The 23,136-nt window shown below is 44.0% G+C and overlaps 1 protein-coding gene across 1 annotated transcript in view; it reads left to right on the top strand.

Moving 5' to 3' along the window:
- Positions 1 to 19,340, top strand: part of LOC122559921 (N-terminal EF-hand calcium-binding protein 1-like) — a 148,061-nt gene extending 128,721 nt beyond the window's left edge. The window contains exons 11-13 of the mRNA XM_043710029.2: positions 1,935 to 2,012; positions 2,502 to 2,593; positions 7,771 to 19,340. Of these exons, the coding sequence (XP_043565964.1) occupies positions 1,935 to 2,012; positions 2,502 to 2,593; positions 7,771 to 7,808 (208 nt within the window). The 3' untranslated portion in view covers positions 7,809 to 19,340. The remainder of the gene's footprint in view (positions 1 to 1,934; positions 2,013 to 2,501; positions 2,594 to 7,770) is intronic.
- Positions 19,341 to 23,136: the final 3,796 nt, after the last annotated feature.

The raw sequence follows: 23,136 nt of genomic DNA, 5'->3' as shown, positions 1-23,136 counted from the left end.
CACCACAGGATATCTCTGTTGGAGCTCAAATTATCTCCGAATCAACATGCTCAGAGATGTTATCACAATTTCTCTGGAGCAAATGGTATTTCAGCCCAGACCTTCTGAGCTTAGAGGCTGAGACATTACCATGGTGCCGGAAGAACTCTCTATTGGAGCTCTATTTTTAAAAAGTCATTCATTTGATTTGGGTGTCATTGGAGTAGATAGAAGTCAGGCTAACATTTATTGCTTATCCCTAATTGCCCAGATGGCAGTGAAAAGTCAGCCACATTGCTGTGGGTCTGGAGTCACATGTTGGCCAGACCAGGTCAGGAAATCCCACCTGAAGTACATTATTGAATCAGATGGGTTTGCCACAACAATCAGTAATTATTTCATGCTCATGATCAGACATTTAATTCCAGATTATTATCGAATTGAAATTCCTCAATCTGCCATAGCTAGATTCGAACCTGCATCCCCAGAAAATGACCTGGGTCTCTGCATTAGTAATCTAGTGATAACACTTTACCACTGATCCATCACCTTCCCGTTACCTTTTTTTAACAAACCTATTCAGAGAGTTAATATAGAGGTCCTGAGCAGGTGAGATGTGAACCTGAACCTCCTCACTCACACTGTCATTGCACCATGGGAATCCCAGGGAACATTGAGAAGCTGGCTGCCATTCTAGTTTAACCTGGAGACATTTTATAATCATCTGAACACAATAAAACACATTGAATATATTATTGATGCCCTGGTTACTTCTTCTATCTTTCACTAATCCAAAGTTGTGAGGTTGATTGTTGGGGAGACCAAACTGGAGACCATAAATCGGAGTGTTACAATTCAATTCAATAAGCAGATGAGATTAAAAAAAATCTTTTTACCTAAAGAGTGGTGAGATTGTGGAACTCATGAGCCATAAGGTGTTGCTGTGACCACATGCACATAGAGTCATACAGCACGGAAACAGACCCTTTGCTCCAACCAGTCCATGCTGAACATAATCCCAAAATAAACTAGTCCCACCTATCTGTGTCTGGCCCATTTCCTTCCAAATCTTTCCTAGTCATGTACCTATCCAAATGTCTTTTAAACATAATTGTGCCCACATCCACCACTTCCTCAGGAAGTTTATTCCACACATAAACCATTCTCTGTGGAAAACATTTGCCCCTCATGTCTTTTTAAATCTCTTTCCCCTTAATAATGTGCCTCCTCATCTTGAAATCCCACATCCATGGAGAAAAGAAACTTAACTTAAAATTAACCAATCTGTACCCCTCGTGATTTTATAAACTTCTATAAAGTCACCTCTCAACTCCCTACACTCCAGTGAAAAATGTCCCAGCCTTTCTTTATAACTCAAACCTTCTATACCTGGCAGCATCCTGGTAAATCTCATCTGAATCCTCTCCATGGGGGATCTGTATGGAGTAGTCTGGAGCAGTGGATGGTCAGAGTGGAGCCTGCATCATTTTCGGCCTCACACAGCAGCTTAGGAGTTCTCCCCTTTTTTACTGCCTGCCATTGATATGTGTTGGGAGGATTGTCTAATCAAGACTCAATCTGTTTGGCTGCATTATCTACGCACCTTCTTGGTCTTTGAGTTCTGGTATGGGGTTTGGACCCAGACCCTCGGAGATAGGGACACTACCCACTGTACCTCTAGCTAAGGGGCAATCCAGCCAAATACATGAGTGAAAAGGGAACGGCTGGTAAGATTAGATGATGTAGGGTAGGAAGAAGCTCACATAGCAACAGCACACATAACCGGACTTCTCTGAAGTCTACATATGCTAACTCAAGCTGAGATCAGCAACTATAATGAACTTACAACTGAAGACATTCATAGCCACAATACACAAAGGTGTATTGTGTGTATTTTATAAAGAGCGTTGGTGCCTTGTGTTAGTTTGATACTTGAAATGTTCTTTCCTATGCAGCATCTCAGTTCAGAAGCTGGGCAATGAAACCTGCTTCATAATCTATGAGTTCTGGCAGGACAGAAGTTCATGGAGGAGGTAGGATCAGCTTTGGTTGTTACTGATTTTTAAAATGATTTGTCTAAAAGTCTGTCAGGTTGTACTGATCGTGCCAACAAAGATCCGAGATGGTTTCCAAATGTGTATTCTCTTTTTTTTTCATTTTTGTTTGTCAAATTTTAATAATATTGGATAAAGGGTAAAAATGACAGCTGTTAGACTGGACATGGTGGCTGGGTCAGGAGGAGGTCAAATAATGAAACCTTTGGGTTGGCATCCAACCAGGGTAGCCAACCAGATTTGCTGCTTTTGACCAATTTCGATCCAGAGAGTGTTTCACTTGTAAGGCAAACATGATAACCGGTACACTGCATCATATTTATTATTGGGACACAACTCCAATTTCTGGAAGTCTAGATGAGGCAATGCCTCTGCTTTGTAAATGCATGATTTACTTTGCATACCTGTAAAACCTGTACCTTTCTGAATGATTCATGAAATGCTAACTCACTGTGTTGAAACCCTCAGCCACTTGCAAGCAAACTACAGCAAGAACTTCCAGAGGAACAATGTGGACTTCCTGGAGACACCAGAACTAATGACAACCATGTTACTTCCTGGTAAGGACAGATCATTCAATGGGGTTCAATGCTGAGGCATGTTCAGGACAGCCAGAAGGGTGAATTCTGGATTAAAGGAAACCCCTCTGTCGATTAATGCAGAACAACTGAGGGAGTGCCACATGGTTAGTGGTGCCACCTTTAGGCTGAGATATCTAACCATGCCTCGGTTGCCCTTCCCCCCCCAGCTGGGCATAAAGGGCTGGGCGCTATTACAAAGGAGGGCAAGCGGGTACCCCATTTTGTCACAGAACTATGGTACCCATTTAAACACTGAGCCTCTGGGAGTGATTGATTTGAAAGTAATCTCAAATCCAGCACACGCTCAGCGCAGGTGAATGGCCTCCTGTAATAACTAAATGATAACTAGTATAACCAGAGCTTTCTCCAAGAAGCTGGTTAGCATTGACCACTCCATGGGTTTCCTCCGGGTACTTGTGTTTCCTCCCACAGTCTAAAGACGTGCAGGTTAGATGAACTGGCCATGCTAAACTATCTGTAATGTTCAAGGATGTGTAGGTTAGGTGCATTAGTCAGGGCCAAATGTAGGATAATAGGGTAGAGGAATGGGCCTGGGTGGGTTACTCTTCGGAGAGTCAAAGAACAAAGAACAAAGAAAATTTACTGCCCAGGAAAAAAAGGCCCTTCAGCCCTCCAAGCCTGTACTGATCCAAATCCACTATCTAAACCTATCGCCCAATTCCTAAGCATCTGTATCCCTCTGCTCCCCACCTACTCATGCATCTGTCCAGACGCACCTTAAATGAATTTACCGTGCCTGCCTCTACTAACTCTGTTGGCAACGCGTTCCAGGCACCTACCACCCTCTGTGTAAAGTACTTTCTGCGTGTATCCCCCTTAAACTTTTCTCCTCTCAACTTGAACACATGACCACTCGTTATTAAATCCCTCACCCTGGGAAAAAGATTATCTCTATCTACCCTGGCTATATCATTCATGATTTCGTAGACCTCAATCAGATCCCCCCATAATGTCCTTTTTTCTAATGAAAACAATCCTAACCTACTCAACCTCTCTTCGTAGCTAGCACCTAGCGGTACGGTGGCACAGTGGTTAGCACTGCTGCCTCACAGCGCCAGAGACCCGGGTTCAATTCCCGCCTCAGGCGACTGACTGTGTGGAGTTTGCACGTTCTCCCTGTGTCTGCGTGGGTTTCCTCCGGGTGCTCCGGTTTCCTCCCACAGTCCAAAGATATGCAGGTTAGGTGAATTGGCCATGCTAAATTGCCCGTAGTGTTAGGTAAGGGGTACATGTAGGGGTATGGGTGGGTTGCACTTCGGCGGGGCGGTGTGGACTTGTTGGGCCGAAGGGCCTGTTTCCACACTGTAAGTAATCTAATCTAATCTAAATCTTCCATACCAGGCAACATCCTCGTAAACCTTCTCTGCACCCTCTCCAAAGCATCCACATCCTTTTGGTAATGTGGTGACCCAGAACTGTACACAGTTTTCTAAATGCGGCCGAAGCAATGCCTTGTATAATTTTAACATGACCTGCCAGCTCTTATACTCAGTACCTCGTTCGATGAAGGCAGACATACCATGTGCCTTCTTGACCACTCTATCCACCTGTGTTGCCACCTTCAGGGTACAATGGACCTGACCTCTCAGATCTCTCTGCTCATCAAGTTTTCCCAAGCCTCTTCCGTTTACAGTATAGTTTGCTCTAGAATTAGACTTCCAGAATGCATCACCTCATGGATTGAACTCCATCTGCCACTTCTCCGCCCAACTCTCCTGTCTATCTATATTCTCCTGTATTCTTTGACAGTCCCCTATGCTTTCTGTTACTCCACCAATCTTTGTGTCATCTACAAACTTACTGATCAGACCACCAATGCCTTTTTCCACATCATTTATGTATATCACAAACAACAGTGGCCCCAGCACTGATCCCTGTGGAACACCACTGATCACCTTTCTCCATTTTGAGAAACTCCCTTCAACTACTACTCTCTGTGTCCTGTTGCTCAACCAGTTCTTTATCCACCTAGCTAGAATAGCTTGCACATCATGTGACTTCACTTTTTCCATTAGTTTACCATGGGGAATCTTATCAAATGCCCTACTAAAGTCCATGTATATGACATCTACAGCCCTTCCTTCATCTATCAACTTGGTCACTTCCTCAAAGAACTCTATTAAGTTGGTAAAGCATGATCTCCCCACCACAAAACCATGTTGCCTATCACTGATAAGCCCATTCTTTTCCAAACATAAATAGATCCTATCCCTCAGTACCTTCTCCAGCAACTTTCCCACCACTGACAAAAGACTCACTGGTCTGTAGTTACCTGGAATATACCTACTACCCTTCTTGAACAGGGGGACAACATGAGCAACCCTCCAGTTCTCTGGAACTTCACCTGTGTTTAAGGATGCTACAAAGATATCTGTCAGGGCTCCAGCTATTTCCTCTCTCACCTCCCTCTGCAACCTGGGATAGATCCCATCTGATCCTGGGAATTTGTCCACCTTTAGCCCACCCAACATATCCTCCCTCCTTATGTCAATGTGATCCAGAGTAAACAAACTATCTCTAACCTTACCATTTATCATATGCCTCTCCTCAGTGAACACTGGGTCGATGTGGACTTGTTGGGTCAACATGGCCTGTTTCCACATTGTAGGGATTCTATGATATATATATATGGCTGAGGCTGAAATAACAGTATTTATTAGCGAGTTCGACTAATGCTTAGGCTGATTCTAAGCCAGGCAATCCTTATTGACACAGCAGCAGGTATGCCCAGAGCTGTACAGCATGGCTACAGCAGCAGTGACAGGAGACAAGGTATTTGTGGATAAGGGTCAATGATCATGAAAATAAATTGAAATTTGTGATCATATTCAGCAGCAAGCATCAGCTGTGGGTTACTAACATCACCTTCTTGTTAACTAGCAGTAAAAAAACTCTTACAAATTAAGAGATTTGGTATCAAAATTAGGATTTTTTCTTCCTCCTCAAACAGAAATCTCTGTAGAGTGAGAATAGGTTTATAACTCTGATTCATAGCATTCTTAATCTTTAATAGGTCAGAACATTCTGTGTAAAACCATATTATCATTTCTGAAGAAGTTTTATATTAAATGTTTTCAAAAACCCTATTGTTTTCTGTACAGATGTTAGAGAATGATCCCCCCCATTTCATTCTGGAGGAATTATACAACCCATGGTGTTTCTTTGTGAAAATATCTTATGAGTTCTTTCTCCCTGAAAACCCATTTCCCTTTAAGTGTTTCCCTTCTTCTGTTTTTGCAAGTTATAATTGAATCTGCTTATGCCATCCTTCTGGTAGCGCATAATCACAATGGAGAAAAAGATATGGTCATAGGGTGGGAGGAGGCTGTTTGATACAGCTAGAATTACAACTCAGGGTGGTGGAATCCAATTTGTGTTTCCAATTATAGCCTGTGAAGATCACCTGAGGCACTGTTTTCCTTTAAAGGTAGTTTCTATATTTATCTAATCTTTTCAACAGCACGTAAGCAGGCCAGTTTAAAAACAAAATCTGTAACAATGGGCAAGCCACATTTACATAATTCTACACTGTAATATTCTGATTTCAAAATACCAATCTCCCTGACAGTTCCTAATATTTTCCTTTCCCTTGCATACTTACGTTCAGTTCACAAATGCAAAACTCTTAAGAAATTGGTACTACACGTACCAGCGCAACGAAAAGTCTCAAAATTGCACAAGTCAAACTGGATCCAGTCAGATGGACCAATGTGATGATCTGTGGCCTTGCATCTTTTTCACACTTCAGTGGGTTCAACTCAGTTATAGAGCAGATGGCAGTGACATTGGGCAAGTCTTTGTAAGCTCTCTACAGTAAAGCAACTCATGAGAAAGGAACAGAGTCCTGGAAATGTCCAGAACCAGGAACTAAGAGGATAAATTCCTTTCCTTTCGTGACTCACATAATGTGGTGCAATAAGATGCACGAAATAGAATGATTAAACAGTTGCTTAAATCTTTTGTTTTTCCTACTCAATGGGTGACAGAGTGTTCAAAGTTGGCTGTGACTATGTAACCAATAACACACAATAAGCTTTATGCATGTACTATGCACAAAAGGTTGACTGCATTCTTCCCTCAATCTTCTCCCATATTCACCTTTCATTGAAAAAGGGAAAGTCAGAGTAGAATTCCACATCCTGTGGCACAATCACCAGCCACTCCTTGACCTATTCCTGTTACCCATGTCAAGAACTCAGTGCTCCTAGAGAGTGTAAGTGCCTTTCTCAAACTGTACCTCTCCGCATTACATTCCTACCACCTCTAAAAGCTAAACTAAATGTTCCTGTTCCATTCTGATTTCTAACTGTATCAGTGAGATAGCCACTTTAACATATCCCAAGTACCATTACTTGGACAGACTCTTACTGAGGAAGAGAATCACCAGCTGGTGCTTAGACTCAAAGCTGCCAAGTTCATTCTACACTTGGTCATATTACATTTTTCGTCAGCTGGTGATTCCAAGCCAAACATCTTTAGTTTCTGAACTGATTGAGTTATTGCAAAGATTCAATCCTAGCTTCCAAATAAGAATTGGACAATTATTCAAAGAGAAAACCAAATTTGCAGAATTCTAAGGATATCGTTAGTGGAATGAGACAAGGTGTCCTTCTCAGCCAACACACACACTGACCCAGCCAGTAAAGCCCACTTCCCCTTAATGAGTGAAAACAAAAACTCATTCCAGTTTGATTAAGGATCTTGAGAGGATGACTGGGCGAGGAGATATAAATACTGTTCCATCTGTAATTTGTGGTAAAAATTCTGTTTTATTCTGTTTTCAGGGAAGAAAATGATTCTTCTGGCTAGAACGCAATCTAGAATCTAGTAATTCTAGAATGGTTGGGGACGGTAATCTCAGAATAAGCTGTTTGGCTTTTTAACGAGAAGAGTATTTCTTTGCTCAAATGTTATAAGTTTCTGTAATTTCTGAGCCCAGACAGCCATTCTTGGCTATATCCAAGACAAAGGTTGATAGATCTTTGAGTACTAAGGAATTGAAGGGATTTGGGAATAGTGTAAGAATGTGCAGTTCAGCTAAAAAGAAATCAGTCATGTTAAATGGCCAAGAAGATTCAAAACTGCTTCAATTTCTATTTGGTAAATTCTTATTTTCTTATCTGTCCTGTCCATAGCATCCTGGTGGATTACCAACAAGAACAACAACAACTGACCCCTTTGCTTTTCAAAGTAACAACGCTGTTAAGGATCTGGGGTAAAGCACCATCCTCAAGATTGGTTGATGTTGCTTCATGATCCAATGGATATCATTGAACCTGCTACGACAAAACTCTTCTTTAGACAAGTCAAATACTCAATGACAAATCGCTACAGTGTGTTTTGGTTGCTAAAATATTTATTGTGTGATGCAGGTAAGGTGCAGTTGACCTGAGTTCCCAGTGTGAATAAAGATGAGTTCTGTTTGCCTGTTTGCAGTAATCTCCCCCCCAGCCCTGTTAGAGCAACATTACATACCAACAAGACTTATGTTACCTTGTGATGCCAAAAAATGACCTCCACTCAATTTTCCGAGCCAGTTCAAGGCCAATTGATCCCAAATGTGAAAATGAAAAGCTGAAGGGAAAGTGGGAATAATTTGATAATTCTTTCAGAGTCAGCACAGGAATGGCGCGTCCAATAGCCTCCTCCTGTGCGGTACAGTTCTATGATTCTGTGATCCTCATTTACTCGTTAATAGGAGAGTTTCTCCCTGGTTATATGCATAGACAGTTGTGAACTTGGATTCTGTAAAATCATATCTTCCTCTCTATTTCGTCCTTGTTTGAATTCTGTGCTGATACGGATGACAATTGGGTTTAAAGTATGTGAGAGAAAACAAAATACTCAAGGTAGTAGGGTAATGTAGATTGAACCATAATTCTTATATTATTGAATTGTAGAGCTTTTGGAAAGAGGCCCTTCGATCCATTGTGCCTATGCAGGTCATCAAACATTTGTCTATTCTAATCCCATTCTCCAGCAGTTGCCACATAGCCTCATATGTTGTGGCATTTCAACTGCTCACCTAAACATTCCTTAAGTGTCTTAATGATTCCCACCCCTACCATCCTTTTAGGCAGTGAATTCCAGATACTCATTTACCCTCTGGGTGAAAAGAGTTTTCGTCAAATCCCATCTAAACCTCCTGCTCCTCACCTTTTAAATTTTGCCCTCTAAATGTTGACCCCTCTACTAAGGGAGTAGGTTTCCCCTGATCTCCTTTGTATCTTCTGCTCATAACTTTGTATGTCTCGATCAGAACCCCGGAGCCTTCTTTGCTGTAAGGAAAACAACCTGAGCCTGTCTAATCTCGCTTTGGAGCTAACTCACCCCTAGTCCAGGAACTCACCACATACGTTCGAGACACCACCCACGCCCTCCACCTCCTCAAGACTTCCGTTTCCTGGCCCCCGATGCCTCATCTTCACCATGGATATCCAGTCCCTCTACACTTCCATCCGCCACGACCAGGGCCTCCAAGCCCTCCGTTTCTTCCTCTCCTGACATCCCCAACAGTACACTTCCACCGACACTCTCATTCGTTTGGCTGAACTGGTCCTCACCCTTAACAATTTCTCCTTGGAATCCTCCCACTTCCTCCAGACCAAAGGGATAACCATGGGCACCCGTATGGGCCCCAGCTATGCCTGTCTCTTTGTTGGCTACGTAGAACAGTCCATCTTCCGTAATTACACCAGCACCACTCCCCACCTCTTCCTCTGCTACATTGATGACTGCATTGGCGCCATCTTGTTCTCCCGCGAGGAGGTTGAGCAATTCATCAACTTCACCAACACATTCCATCCTGATCTTGAATTTACTTGGACCATCTCTGACACCTCCCTCCCCTTCCTGGACATCTCCATCTCCATTAATGACGACCGACTTGACACCGACATTTTTTACAAACCCACCGACTCCCACAGCTACCTGGATTACACCTCTTCCCACCCTACCTCTTTCAAAAATGCCATCCCGTATTCCCAATTCCTCTGTCTCCGCCGTATCTGCTCCCAGGAGGATCAGTTCCACCACAGAACACACCAGATGGCCTCCTTCTTTAGAGACCGCAATTTCCTTTCCCATGTGGTTAAAGATGCCCACCAACGCATCTCGTCCACATCCCGCACCTCCGCCCTCAGACTTCACCTCTCCAACCGTAACAAGGACAGAACGCCCCTGGTGCTCACATTCCACTCTACCAACCTTCGCATAAACCAAATCATCCGCCGACATTTCCGCCATCTCCAAACGGACCCCACCACCAGGGATATATTTCCCTCCCCACCCCTTTCCACCTTCCGCAAAGACCGTTCCCTCCGTGACTACCTGGTCAGGTCCACGCCCCCCCTACAACCCACCCTCCCATCCTGGCACCTTCCCCTTCCACCACAGGAATTGCAAAACCTGTGCCCACACCTCCTCCCTCACCTCCATCCAAGGGCCTAAAGGAGCTTTCCACATCCATCAAAGTTTTACTTGCACATCCACCAGTATTGTATCCGTTGCTCCTGATGCGGTCTCCTCTACATTGGGGAGACTGGACGCCTCCTAGCAGAGTGCTTTAGGGAACATCTCTGGGACACCCGCACCAATCAACCACACCACCCTGTGGCCCAACATTTCAACTCCCCCTCCCACTCTGCCGAGGACATGGAGGTCCTGGGCCTCCTTCACCGCTGCTCCCTCACCACCAGATACCTGGAGGAAGAATGCCTCATCTTCCACCTTGGAACACTTCAACCCCAGGGCATCAATGTGGACTTCAACAGTTTCCTCATTTCCCCTTTCCCCACCTCACCCTAGTTCCAAACTTCCAGCTCAGCACTGGTCCTACACAACTCATGACTGGTCCTACCTGCCTATCTTCTTTTCCACCTATCCACTCCACCCTCCCCCCTAACCTATCACCTTCATCCCCTGCCCCACTCACCTGTTGTACTCTGTGCTACTTTCTCCCCATCCCCACCCTCTTCTCACTTATCTCTCCGCCATTCAGGCTGTCTGACTGTATTCCTGATGAAGGGCTTTTGCCCGAAACGTCGATTTTACAGCTCCTCGGATGCTGCCTGAACTGCTATGCTTTTCCAGCACCACTCTAATCTAGAGTCTGGTTTCCAGCATCTGCAGTCATTGTTTTTACCTACCTGAATCACTCCAGCCCAAGTCAACATCTTGGTGAATCTTTTCTGCACATTCTCCAGTGCAATCGCATCCTTCCTGTAGTGAGGTGATCAGAACTGCACACAGTATTCCAGCTGGAGCCTAACTAACATGATATAGATCTCCATTATAACCTTCTTGCTGTTGTGTTCAGTGTCTTGACTAAAACAGGCAAGTATCCCAAATACCTTATTAACTACCTTGTCTACTCTGTCTTGCTGCCTTTAAGGATCTGTGGACCAAGGTCCCTCTCTCTATATTTCCTAAGGTCTCACCATTCAACAGGTACTCTCTTGCCTGTTTAGTCCTCCCAAGTGCATCACTTTACAGTTTTCAGGATTAAAATCTATTTGCAAACACTCAGTCTACCTAAGCAGCCTGTCTATATTTCTGTGTAGTCTAAGGCCTCCCTTCTAGCTGTTTAGCACACCACTAATATTTGTGTCAGCTGTGAACTTACTGATCATAATTTTAACATTGGTATCCAAATCAGTAATATACACAACAAACTGCAAGGGACACAGCACTGAATCCTGTGGTGTGTCACACAACACAGGCTTCCAGTCACAAAAATACCCTTTGACTGTCACCCTCTGCTTCTTGCTCCTAAGCTAATTTTGGATCCAATTTGCCAAAGTGCCCTGGATTCCATGGGCTCTTAGTTCTTAACCTATCTGTTGTGCAAGGTATTAACTTACTGAATTTCATGTGGATTACCTCAACTTCATGACCCTCATCTACACACTAATCAACTCCTTGAAAAATTCAATCAAAACTGTTAAGCATGATCTCCCCTGACAAAGCCATGCTGACTGTCTTTGATTCCTGAAGAAGGGCCTGTGCCCGAAACGTCGAATCTCCTGTTCCCTGGATGCTGCCTGACCTGCTGTGCTGTTCCAGCAATAAAGTTTCAACACTGTCTTTGATTAATCCTTGCCTCTCCAATTGGAGATTAATTCATGGTCTTTACCAAAAATTTTCCCTGCCACAGGTCTTAGACTCAGTGAACTCCTCTGTTCCTATCACCTCTCTTGAATAATGATACCACATCAACTGTCGTCTACTCTCTGGCAGCCCCTCTATACCCAGACAATGAATCACAGGGCCTCGACACTCTCCTCGCTTGCCTCCCACAGCAGCACGTCATATCTGGGACTTGGAATTTTTCTGCCTTTAATCCCGCTAAATCCTCAAATACCTCTTCCCGCTCAGTGCTAATTTATTCAACAATTCAGAGCGCCCCTCCCTGATTTCTAAACTTATTTTGCTTTTCTCTACAGTGAATACAGATACAAAGAATTATGAGGTATATCTTCCAGCTCCACAGCTTGGCAGCTTGGTCCCTAATGGGCCCTTCTCTTCCTTGGGTTATTCTGCTGTTCTTAACATATACTCAGAAAACACCTGTCTCTTTCTCAGCAGTGTTCTCTTTCATGTCTCTTCTTTGACCTCCTAATTTTTTTTTAAGCAGTTCCCTGCGCTTTCTGTATTCCCCTATCGGATTGGCTATTTTGAACCTTCGATTCCCACCATGAGCTTCCTTTTGCTTCCTGATCTAATCCTGTATTTCTAGTCAAGCATTCTTGGTCTGTGGTTTGCCTGTGACAGTTGGGGGATATCATCATTTCCTTGGTTTTTAAACCTAGTGACAGAGTTAAGCAGTCAGACTTAGAGCCTCCCTCGTAGCACAAACCTCATAGTATCATAGAATCCCTACAGTGTGGAAGCAGTCCATTTGGCCCATCAAGTCCACACCAACCCTCTGGGGAACATCCCACCCAGACTCACCCTCCAACCCTTTCCCCTGTAATTTTGCATTTCCTATGGCTAATCCTACTAACCTACACATCCCTGGACACTATGGGGCAATTTAACAAGGCTAATCCACCTAACCTGCACATTGTGGGATTGTGGGATTGTGGGAGGAAACCAGAGCATCCGGAGGAAACCTGCGCAGATACAGGGAGAATGTGCAAACTCCACACAGTCGCCCGAGAGTGGAATCGAACTCAAGGTCCCTGGCACTGTAGGCAGCAATGCTAACCATTGAGCCACCATGCAAACCTTTTTCACTGCCCTTTCACACCCATCTCAAAGACTGTGCTCTCAGTTTTCAACATGGTGACCATTAGGTGGTGAGAAGCAACTCAATGCCTGGGGACTTACCTGTCTCGCAGAAACGAAGGGCTGAGTATCACTGCCAACATTCCTGACGCACGTGTTTCCCTTGTGCAGTCTCCTCCTGACAACTAAGTTGTCCAGTGACCCGACAAGATGCCTGAGGTCCCAGCTGGTAAGGGTAGGTTGCACAGGGAGATCCCAGGGAGAAACGAGAATAAAAACAGTTAAGTACACCCCCACATTCCCCTCATTTATGAATGAATCAAGTTGAGATGGTTCATCGCTCAGCAGAATTCCGTGAGTTAGTAACTGCTGTGCAGGTCAGGTCTGAATAAGATTTGTCTCTGAGTTACTTTGAACCACATAGAAGCTCTTTCTGATATGTTGGTGCACATTTCTTCCTTAATTGTTGCCGTATCCTAACATATGTGAAGTCCCATTTACCATTAGCCTTCTGCTCGCTGACCCACATTGGATCTGGCTCTTTACCTTCTGATCTGTACTGGGTCCTGCCCTTTACCCTCTGATCTACAGTGGATCTGGCTCTTTATTCTCTGATCTGTACTGGGTCCTGCCCTTTACCCTCTGATCTACAGTGGATCTGGCTCTTTATTCTCTGATCTGTACTGGGTCCTGCCCTTTACCCTCTGATCTACAGTGGATCTGGCTCTTTATTCTCTGACCTATACTGGATCTTGCCCTTTACACTCTGTCCTATACTGGATCTGCTGTTTGCCTCCTCAGCTACACTGGATCCAGCACTTCACCCTCTGACCTACACTGGCTCTCACCTTTACCGTCTGACTACACTGGATACAGCCCTTTATCTTTTGATCTCCATTGGCTCTGACCTACATTCACTCCAACCCTTTGCCCTTTGACCTATACTGGCTCCAGCCTCAAAAACGCCTTGTAAATAAGGATGAGAATTTTTACACCAAACCTTCCACGATCTCGCTCACTGTCACTGTAAGCTCCTCCAGCTCTGCAAACCTTCATGATCTTTGGACTGCACCAATTCCTGCGTCTCAAGCTTCGCCAATCTTTGGAATTCCACCATTGCCAATCATGACTTCAACTGCCAAGCTCCTACTGGAAGCCCTACCCAAACCCTCATTGCCTCTCTGCTTTGCCACCTTTCAGACTCTCCTTAAAACCTGACTCCTCGACCAAACTTTTAATCACCTATCTGAATATCAACTTACACAGTTTGGTGTCAAATTGTGTTTGATTATGGTCCTGCAAAGCACCTTGGGTTGTTTTACTATGGGTGCTCCATAAATTGCTGTTGCCAGTGAGTTTTGAGGGGAAATATCCCTCCTTTAATGTATATTTTAGTTAAAACATGGTGGAGATTAATTGATGTAAGAGGGGCTGTTATGACACTGAACTAGTCATCCAGAAGCTCAGTCTGACGTTCTGGGAATATGGGTTCAAATCCCACTGTGGCCAAATGTGAAATTTGAATTCAGGCATTAAAAAAAATGGTCTAATGGTGATCATATAATCACTGACTGATTGTTATTTTTAAAAAGAAATCTGTCTGGTTCATTAGTGCCCCTAGGGGAAGGAAATCTGCCATCCTTCCTTGGTCTGGCCTACATGCAACCCCAGACCCATAGCAATGTGGATGCCTCTTAACTGCCCTCAGAGCTCTTAGGGATGGGTAATAAATGTTGTTTTAACAAGGTTTCCTGAATGAAGTCTTTAAAAATGCGGTTGGATAGAACTCAGTCTATAATCTAGTCTTGAAGCCAGGTGCTGAAAAATGCTTTCTGTATTCCCCTATCGGATTGGCTAAAGGGGGGAGATTCTCTGGAATTGCTGTGTCTCCCTTTCTTTCTGTGAGGGGGGTACCACCACAGCCAGTCAGAGATATCATCAATAATGATGATATTGATGGACTAGTAGCCCCGAAGGGGCTGTTTCCATGCTGTTTGACTCTATAACTCTATAACCCTCTGAGAGGAAAGTACTTGTCCTTCTGGCTCAGTGGTTAGCACTGCAGCCTCACTGCACCAAGGACCCTGGTTCAATTCCACCCCTGGGTGACTGTGTAGAGTTTGCACATTCTCCTTGTGTCTGTGTGGGTTTCCTCCGGGTGCTCTGGTTTCCTCCCACAGTCCAAAGATGTGCAAGTTAGGTGGATTGGCCATGGGAATATAGAGTTACAGGGTTGAGGTAAGTCTGATGGGATGCTCTTCAGGAAGTTGGTGTGGACTCAATGGGCCGAATGGCCTGCTTCCATGCTGTAGGGATTCTATGATTATCTCAGTACTGCAGTTCTGGACCCACCCACAAGAGGAAACATCCTTCCTATGTCCACCTTGTCAAGATTGTTCAGGATTTTACAAACTTTAATCGAGTACTTTAATAGAACTGGAACAGGCTATGGGACAGACTTTCTGTTCCTATATTAGCACCGTTTCCTTTATAATACACCAACTTTCACTCCAGTATGTAAGCATACAACATATAGGATGGCACAGTGGGTCAGTGGTTAGCACTGCTGCCTCACAGCACCAGGGACCTGGGTTCAATTCCCACCTTAGGTGATTGTTGTGAATTTGCACATTCTCCCCGTGTCTGTGTGGGTTTCCTCCGGTGCTCCGGTTTCCTGCCACAATCCAAAGATGTGCAGGTTGGGTGAATTGGCCATGCTAAATTGTCCGTAGTGTTCGGTGCGTTAGTCAGGGGCAAACATAGGGTAGGGGAATGGGTCTGGGAGGGTTACTCTTTGGAGTTTTGGTGTGGACTTGTTGGGCCGAAGGGCCTGTTTCCACAGTGTAGGGAATCTAATCTAATCAAAGGCTCACACTGAAGAAGTGGAGTTGTCACAAATGTTTTTTTTTAATTTGTTCATGGGACATGGGTGTGGCTGGCTGGGCCAGCATGTATTCCCTGCCCCGAGTTGCCCTTGAAAAAGTGATGATGAACTGCCTTCTTCAAACGCTATAGTCCATGTGCTCCAGGTAGATCCTCAAAGCTCTTAGGGAGGGAATTCCAGGATTTTTATCCAATGACACTGAAGGAACGGCGATATATTTCCAAGTCAGGATGGTGAGTAGCTTGAATTGCATTGAATTGAATTTATTGTCACGTGTACCGAGGCACAGTGAAAAGTTTTGTCTTGTTGGCAGTACAGGCAGATCACAGGGTTAAGTAGCATAGATATGTAAATAATAGGTAAATGGCGGCAAAAATAAAAACCCAGGTACAGACGAATGTTAAGAGTTTGTGAGTCCAACAGTAGGATAGAAACTGTTTCGAAACCGGCTGGTGTGTGTGTTCAGGCTTCTGTACCTTCCACCCAATGGTAGAGGTTGTAGAAAAACATTGCCTGGGTGGGATGGATCTTTGAGAATGCTTGGAGGGGAACTTGCAGATGGTGCTGTTGCCATGTATCTGCTGCCCTAGACTTTCTAAATGATAGAGGTCATAGGTTTGGAAGGTGCTGTTGAAGGAGCCTTGGCAAAGTGCATCTTGCAAATGGTACGTACTGCTGCCACAGTGAAGGGAGTGAATGTTTGTGGATGTGGTGCCCATCAAGCAGGGGCTGATTTGCCCTGGATGGTGTCAAGCTTCTTGAGTGTTCTTGGAGCTGCAGCCATCCAGGCAAGTGAGGAGTATTCCATCACACTCCTGACTTGTGCCTTGTGGATGGTTCTTTATTTTGTAGAATTCAAAAAGATTCATTACAAAAACAGAAATAGTTGGTGAAACTCAGCAGGTCTGGTACCATCTTTGGGAAGAAAGCAGAGTTAATCATTCAGGTCCAGATGACCCTTCTTCCGAACAGATTGTGTCTCTCTCCACAGATGCAGCCAGACCCACTGAGCTTCCCCAGCAATTTCTGTTTTTGTTTCAGATTTCCAGCATCTGACATGCTTTGGCGAGTCAGGAGGTGAGTTACTCGCTGCAGGATTCCTATCCTCTGACCTGCTCTTGTAGCCACAATATTTAGTAAGCTAGTCCAGTTCAGTTTCTGGTCACTGGTAATCTCCAGGATATTGACATTCAGTGATGGTAAAGCCATTGAATGCCATGGGGTGATTATTATAATCTCTCTTTCTGATGATAACCATTGCTTGGCATTTGTTTGGCATGAATGTTACTTGCTTCTTTTCAGCCTAAACGTGGGTATGGACCTACAAATTGCATTTGGACAGAGGCTGCTTCAATATCTGAGGAATTGCAAATGGTCCAACATTGTACAATCATCAGCAAACATCTCCACTTCTGACCTTATGATGGAGGGAAGGTCATTGATGAAGGGGCTGAAGATGGTTAGGTTTCGGATATTACCCTGAGGGACTCCTGCAGAGATGCCCTGGGGTTGAGATAACTGACCTCCAACAACCATCTTCCTTCCTGCCAGGTATGACCAGTAGAGAGCTTGCCCCTGATTACCATTGATTTCAGTTTTGATAGGATTGCTTGATGCCACACTTGGTCAAATGAAATATCAATGTGAAAGGCAGTCTTCTTCATGTCTGGAGTTCAGCTCTGTTTTCCAGGTTTTGACCAAGCTGTAACGAGGTCAGGTGCCAAGTGACCTTGGCACAACCCAAATTGTGCATCTCTGAGTAGGTTACAAGTGCCACTCTCTTGCACTGTTGATGACACCTTCCATCACTTTACTAATGATCCGGTGTAGACTAATAGGGTGAAAACTAGCCGGTTTGAATTTGTCCTGCATTTTGTGTATAGGGCAGACCTGGGAAATGTTGTCAGTAGTTACTAGTGTTGTACTGGAACAGTTTGGCTTGACGTGCGGCAAGCTCTGAAGCATATATCTTCAGTACTATGGCTGGAATGTGTCAGGGCCATGTTCCTTTGCAGTGTCCGGTACCTCACGCCATTTCTTGATGGCACGTAGAGTGAATTGCATTAGTTAAAAATCTGCTGGGAACTACTGGAAGAGGCTAAGATGGATCACCAACTTGGCACTTGTGACTGCAGATGGGTGCAAATGCTTCCACCTTGTCTTTTGCACTGATAGACTTGGCTCCACTATCAGTGAAAAACACAAACTACTTCTTCAGTGAGTTATTTGTTCACTACCACCCACAGCTGGATGTGGCAAGACTGCAGAACTTAACATCTGATCCACTTGTAGTGATATTGCTTAGCCCTGTCTTCTCCTTGCTTCTTTCACTGTTTCACGGCTCTCCTGTGTTGTAACTTCACCAGGTTAACACCTCATTTTTAGGTCTGCCTGGTGCTGTTCCTGGCATGCCGTCCCGCGCCCTTCATTGAACCAGGGTTGATTCCCCTGGCTTAAATAAAACAAAGAATTGCGGGTGCTGGAAATCTGAAACAAAAACAGAAATTGCTGGAGAAACTCAGCAGGTCTGGCAGCATCTGTGGAGAGAAAGCAGAGTTAATGTTTTGATTCTAGAGAACCTTCTTCAGACTAATGGTACTCAGGAGATGGTGATATATAAGCTGAAGACAGGGACTGGAGGTGGTGATAATGTCATCAAAGGTATTTCCTGTAGGGTACAATTCAATGAGTGTAGCTATGGGCAGGCTATTGCTTGACTAAGTTGTGAGACTGCTCTCCCAATTTTGACACAAGCCTTCAGGTGTTGTTAAGGAGGACTTTACAGGGTAGACAGGGCTGAGTTTTCCACTGTAATTTCCAGGACCTAGATCAGTGCCATTCAGTTTCGATCCTTTACTTAGACTTTGTAGCAGTTTGATACAACTGAGTGACTGGCTAGAAAGCATTCTAAATGTTACTGTTGTTGTGGATCTGGAGTCCCACATAAACCAGACCAGGTATGGATAGCAGATTCCTTCCGTAAAAGGCATTAGTCAATCAGAAGGGTGTTTTATGGTAATGGTTACATGGTCATCAGTTGGCTTTTCATTCCAGAATTTTATTGAAATCAAATTTCATCATCTGCCGTGGTAGGGTTTGAACCCAAGTCTGGGTAGCATTAGCCAGGGGTTCTGGATCACTAGTCCGCAATTTTGCCACCATACCTCTGCTTCCCTTTGAGGTAATTAAACAGGGTTGCATTCTGACTTTGTGCTCTGGCAGTGCATATTTGATGTCTGGGCACTATGTTTTGACAATTAAATTCAGTCAGTGCATTCCCGAATGTTCAATATGTGGTATCGCCAGGCAAGACTCCCAAGCTAGAGAACGAGACTGAAAAATTAACATTCTGAGGATGTATCAGCTCATATCCATGTGAGCAGAGAGAGAAATTCAAATTAAATGCAACAAAAAGACGATCAACGACAAAAATGTAATGAGAGTATTGTGAAAGGAAATATTGTAAGTGACTTTTAAATATTGTGGATGGTTTTCCTTTCTCATAAACATGTTTGAATTGGTGAATTCTTTAGAATATTATTGTACTCATGTGGGTGAATTGTTGTTATGTAAGTAATAAATAATGTGTATAAGTATGAGGATATCTGACTTTTTCTTCATTCCTGACCCTGTCCTTGTTTGGGTGTATTGTGCCTCCTTGGTGTCTGTTAAGATGAAAGCCTGAGTAAACGCTTTGCTGAAATGTTTGCACTGCTTCCTATCAAAGTAGGGACCTGAAGTCCCATGGTATCAGTTCAGGCACAGGCAAGGAAAACCCGTGCAATAAACATTCCACTTGCCAACTGCTCACCCAAAATGGGTTGCCAGCATCAAATCCACAGTCATGAGAAATGCACAGCTTAGAGGCTATTAGTCAAAGTAACCCACAGAAGGGGTAATGAGAGAGCTCCAGGGGTCAGATGATTGGCAGTGGAACTTGAGGTGACAAACAAGCAACCAGATTTTCATCTGCGTGAATCATAGAAGCATTCTTGCTTTTCATGACCCTACATAGGTTGATATGTTTTCAACTAAACTGACAGGTTGACTGCCTGATCTTACTGAACAAAGGTGTCTGCAGTATTTGCTATGCTCAGTAAACAGTCAAAATTACATAGCTGTCCTTACGGCATCCCATTTCAATTTACTCCTGAGTGTCAAAGAAAGCATTTTGGTTAAATACTGATTGTAGGTTTTCAGAGATAATGGACAAAAAGTGATAGGATAACATGAAGTCAACATTAAGGTTAATCAGTACAGTTAACACAGCCTGTATTGAACGTGCATCTTTGCTGAATAAACTGTCCTGAGCAAGTTAGGTTAGCTGGTGCAGTAATTAAACTTAGAACTGCATAAGAACAGACTCGCTGATGCAAATTGTACCAGAGGTCTCTGCATTTATAATGGTTATGTGAGGTTACCGTGACTACAAAGAGAAAGTGGAAAAAGTTCTCTACTTTGAAGAGTCGAGGTTGCCACAGGATGGATCAAACTGGCTTTGGATATTCCTCAGACAGAGAAAATCACACGATGCTTTAACCACATCTCATCCTTTGGTCAAAATGGGCACGTAATGGAAGGCGGGGGGCAAAAGGAAGTGAGAGTACACCTAATGTTGGAGAATATTGAAGCTTAAACCAATGACTGCCTGATACCCTAAACGCCAGCACGACAATACGGTCTTTAACAGAAAGACTGCATGTGTGGCCACTACCACCACTAGGTGGAGCAATGAGCATGCATACATAAAATTGAATGTTGCTTTGGAGTTGATATACAGGGTTAGCTCAGTTGGCTGGATGGCTGGAATGTGCTGTCCAACAGCACAAGGTGAATTTCCAAACCAGTTGAGGTTACTGTGAAACGGTGTCCTTCTCAATCTCACCTCTTGCATGAAGTGTGATGACACCTTGGATTAAACCACCACCAGTCTGTGTGGTGTGTGTGTGTCTCTAGTGAGAGAGCTAGCCTGGTATGATTTCTTTATTTAAAAAAAATCCTCCATGGTAAAGGAGACTCCAGTCACCATGATGGCTGCTCATTCTGGTTAAGATCCATAATGCAAAAATGTCTGGTCAGTATCAGCCTATTAGTAATAATACAGGGCGAGCTTTAAAAAAGCTTGTATCCGAAATTTCCGGAACAAGTAATAACTTCTGCTTGAACGTGCATGCATCTCCTTACAGGATTAATGATTGTTTACAACTGCAGTTCTGTAAAATGCCTGTTAAGACTCTCTCCTTGTTCCTTTTGTTTGTTTTTGGAACTGTGTTGGGGGTGCATCTGTGCATTTGCAAATAGATCACCACCACCATTTTTAATTTTAATCCAAAACCACCTGATGAAGGAGCGTCACTCCAAAAGCTAGTGCTTCCAATTAAACCTGTTGGATTGTAACCTGGTGTTGTGTGATTTTTAACTTTGTACACCCCAGCCCAACACCAGTGTCTCCAAATCATGACCATTTTTAATGGTAGCACCTCACTCTGACATTGGCAGCACAAGCTCTAGGACGGCTCGGTGGGTCAGTGGTTAGCACTACTGCCTCCTAGTGCTAGGGTCCCAGGTTCGATTCCAGCCTTGGGCAACTATTTGTGTAGAGTTTCCACATTCTCCCTGTGTCTGTGTGGGTTTCCTCCCACAGTCAGAAAGATGCGCAGGTCAAATAAATTGGCCATGTTAAATTGCCCATAGTGTTAGGTGCATTAGTCAGAGGGAAATGCATCTGGGTGGATTACTGGTTGGGCCAAAGGGCCTGTTTCCACACTGTAGGGAATCTAATCTAAAAAAAAATCTTAATCTTTTAAACAAAAGTATTAAACTTGCTCACACTAGATTCTCAAACCTACTAATAAGACAAGGCATTAGCTCAAGTTTTACAACATGGAGGGGCTGTATAAAGAGCACTGTATTTAAATCCCCAGTACTTAGTTCCCATTTTGCATATCCTGACTTTAAGCTGCATTATTGATAACTGTGCCTTCCTTCCCTAATTTTCTCTGCCTCCCCTCCTAAAATATGCCCCTCAAACTCTACATCTTTGATCAAGCTTTTGCTCATCTGTCCTAATATCTACTTGTGTGTCTGGGTCTCAGTTATAATGATTACTGGGATGGGTTATTCTATAAATGCATGTTGATGCTGAGAGTTTCAAATTCCACGTTTTGCATTTTCGTATATGACCTGCTGCATTCTGTACTAAAGAAGTCCCTTGGAGCAGATTTGGGACCAGTAAGAGAGCTGGAGGCCATAGGGGAAATGGAAAGAAAGATTGATGGTAAGGGAGAGCGGGAAGGGCAGTAAGATTGGTCAAGTGGGATAGGTGATGCGGAGACAGAAAAAGAGAGAGAGAGAGAAATGGGGATAAGGCAAGACTGGAGGCCACACTTCTTGGGTGAGAGGCGAGAGACTTAAAAAAGACATGCGGGGCAATTTTCTTTACACAGATGATGGTTCGCATGTGGACTGAACCTCCTGAGGAAGTGAAGGATGTGGGCACAGTTACAACATCTAAAAGACATTTGGATAAGTACATGAATAGGAAAGGTTTGGAGGGATGTGGACCAGAAGCAGGCAGGTGGAACTAGTTTAGTTTGGGATTATATTCAGCATGGACTGGTGCTTGGACTGCACTGAATGACTCTATGAGGGGAAGGAAGAAAGACAGAGGGAGACAGATAGAGAGAGAGAGAGAGAGAGAGAGAGGAAAGAGGCCAAAAGGCAAAGAAACAGGTGGGAAAAGAGATCAGAGCAACAGGAAAGTAGCAAAAACTGTGATATTGGAAAAGGTTGGCTAAGAAGTTATGAAGAATGGGAAGAAAGTATGGGGGATTGGCAAGAACTGAAATATATTGAATGTGAATTACTGACTGAATTGGAGTTTCTGAATGATCGATACATTACTGGGAGTGTCTATCGTTGTAGAATTGTGCTGAGTGGGTAGCACTAACTAGAATACATGGAACAACAGTTCCCAGCAGCCATTTGTAACTGGACATAAATGCAGAGTGAAGAAAAAGATAGGCAGAGGATATCATGGTGTAGCATGGGCGGCAGAGTGGCTCAGTGGTTAGCAGTGCTACCTCATAGCGTAAGGGACACCAGTTTGATTTCACCAGTGGGCACCTGTCTGCATGGAGTTTGCACATTCTCCCCGTGTCTGTGTGGGTTTCCTCCGGGTGCTCTGGTTTCCTCCCACAATCCAATGATGTGCAGGTCAGATGAATTGACTATGCTAAATTGCCAGTGGTGTTCAGGGATGTGTAGATTAGGTGCATTAATTGGGTAAATGTAGGATAATAGAGGAGGGGAATGCGTCTGGCTGGGTTACTATTTGGAAGGTAGGTGTGGATTTGTTGGGCCAAAGGGCCTGTTTCCGCACTGTAGGGAT

This window comes from Chiloscyllium plagiosum, unplaced genomic scaffold (genome assembly GCF_037043375.1).
Source record: "Chiloscyllium plagiosum isolate Xiang-an unplaced genomic scaffold, Cpla_swu_hap1 HiC_scaffold_15, whole genome shotgun sequence".
Taxonomy (NCBI): Eukaryota; Metazoa; Chordata; class Chondrichthyes; order Orectolobiformes; family Hemiscylliidae; genus Chiloscyllium; species Chiloscyllium plagiosum.
This window is presented reverse-complemented; position numbering and strand designations above follow the sequence as displayed.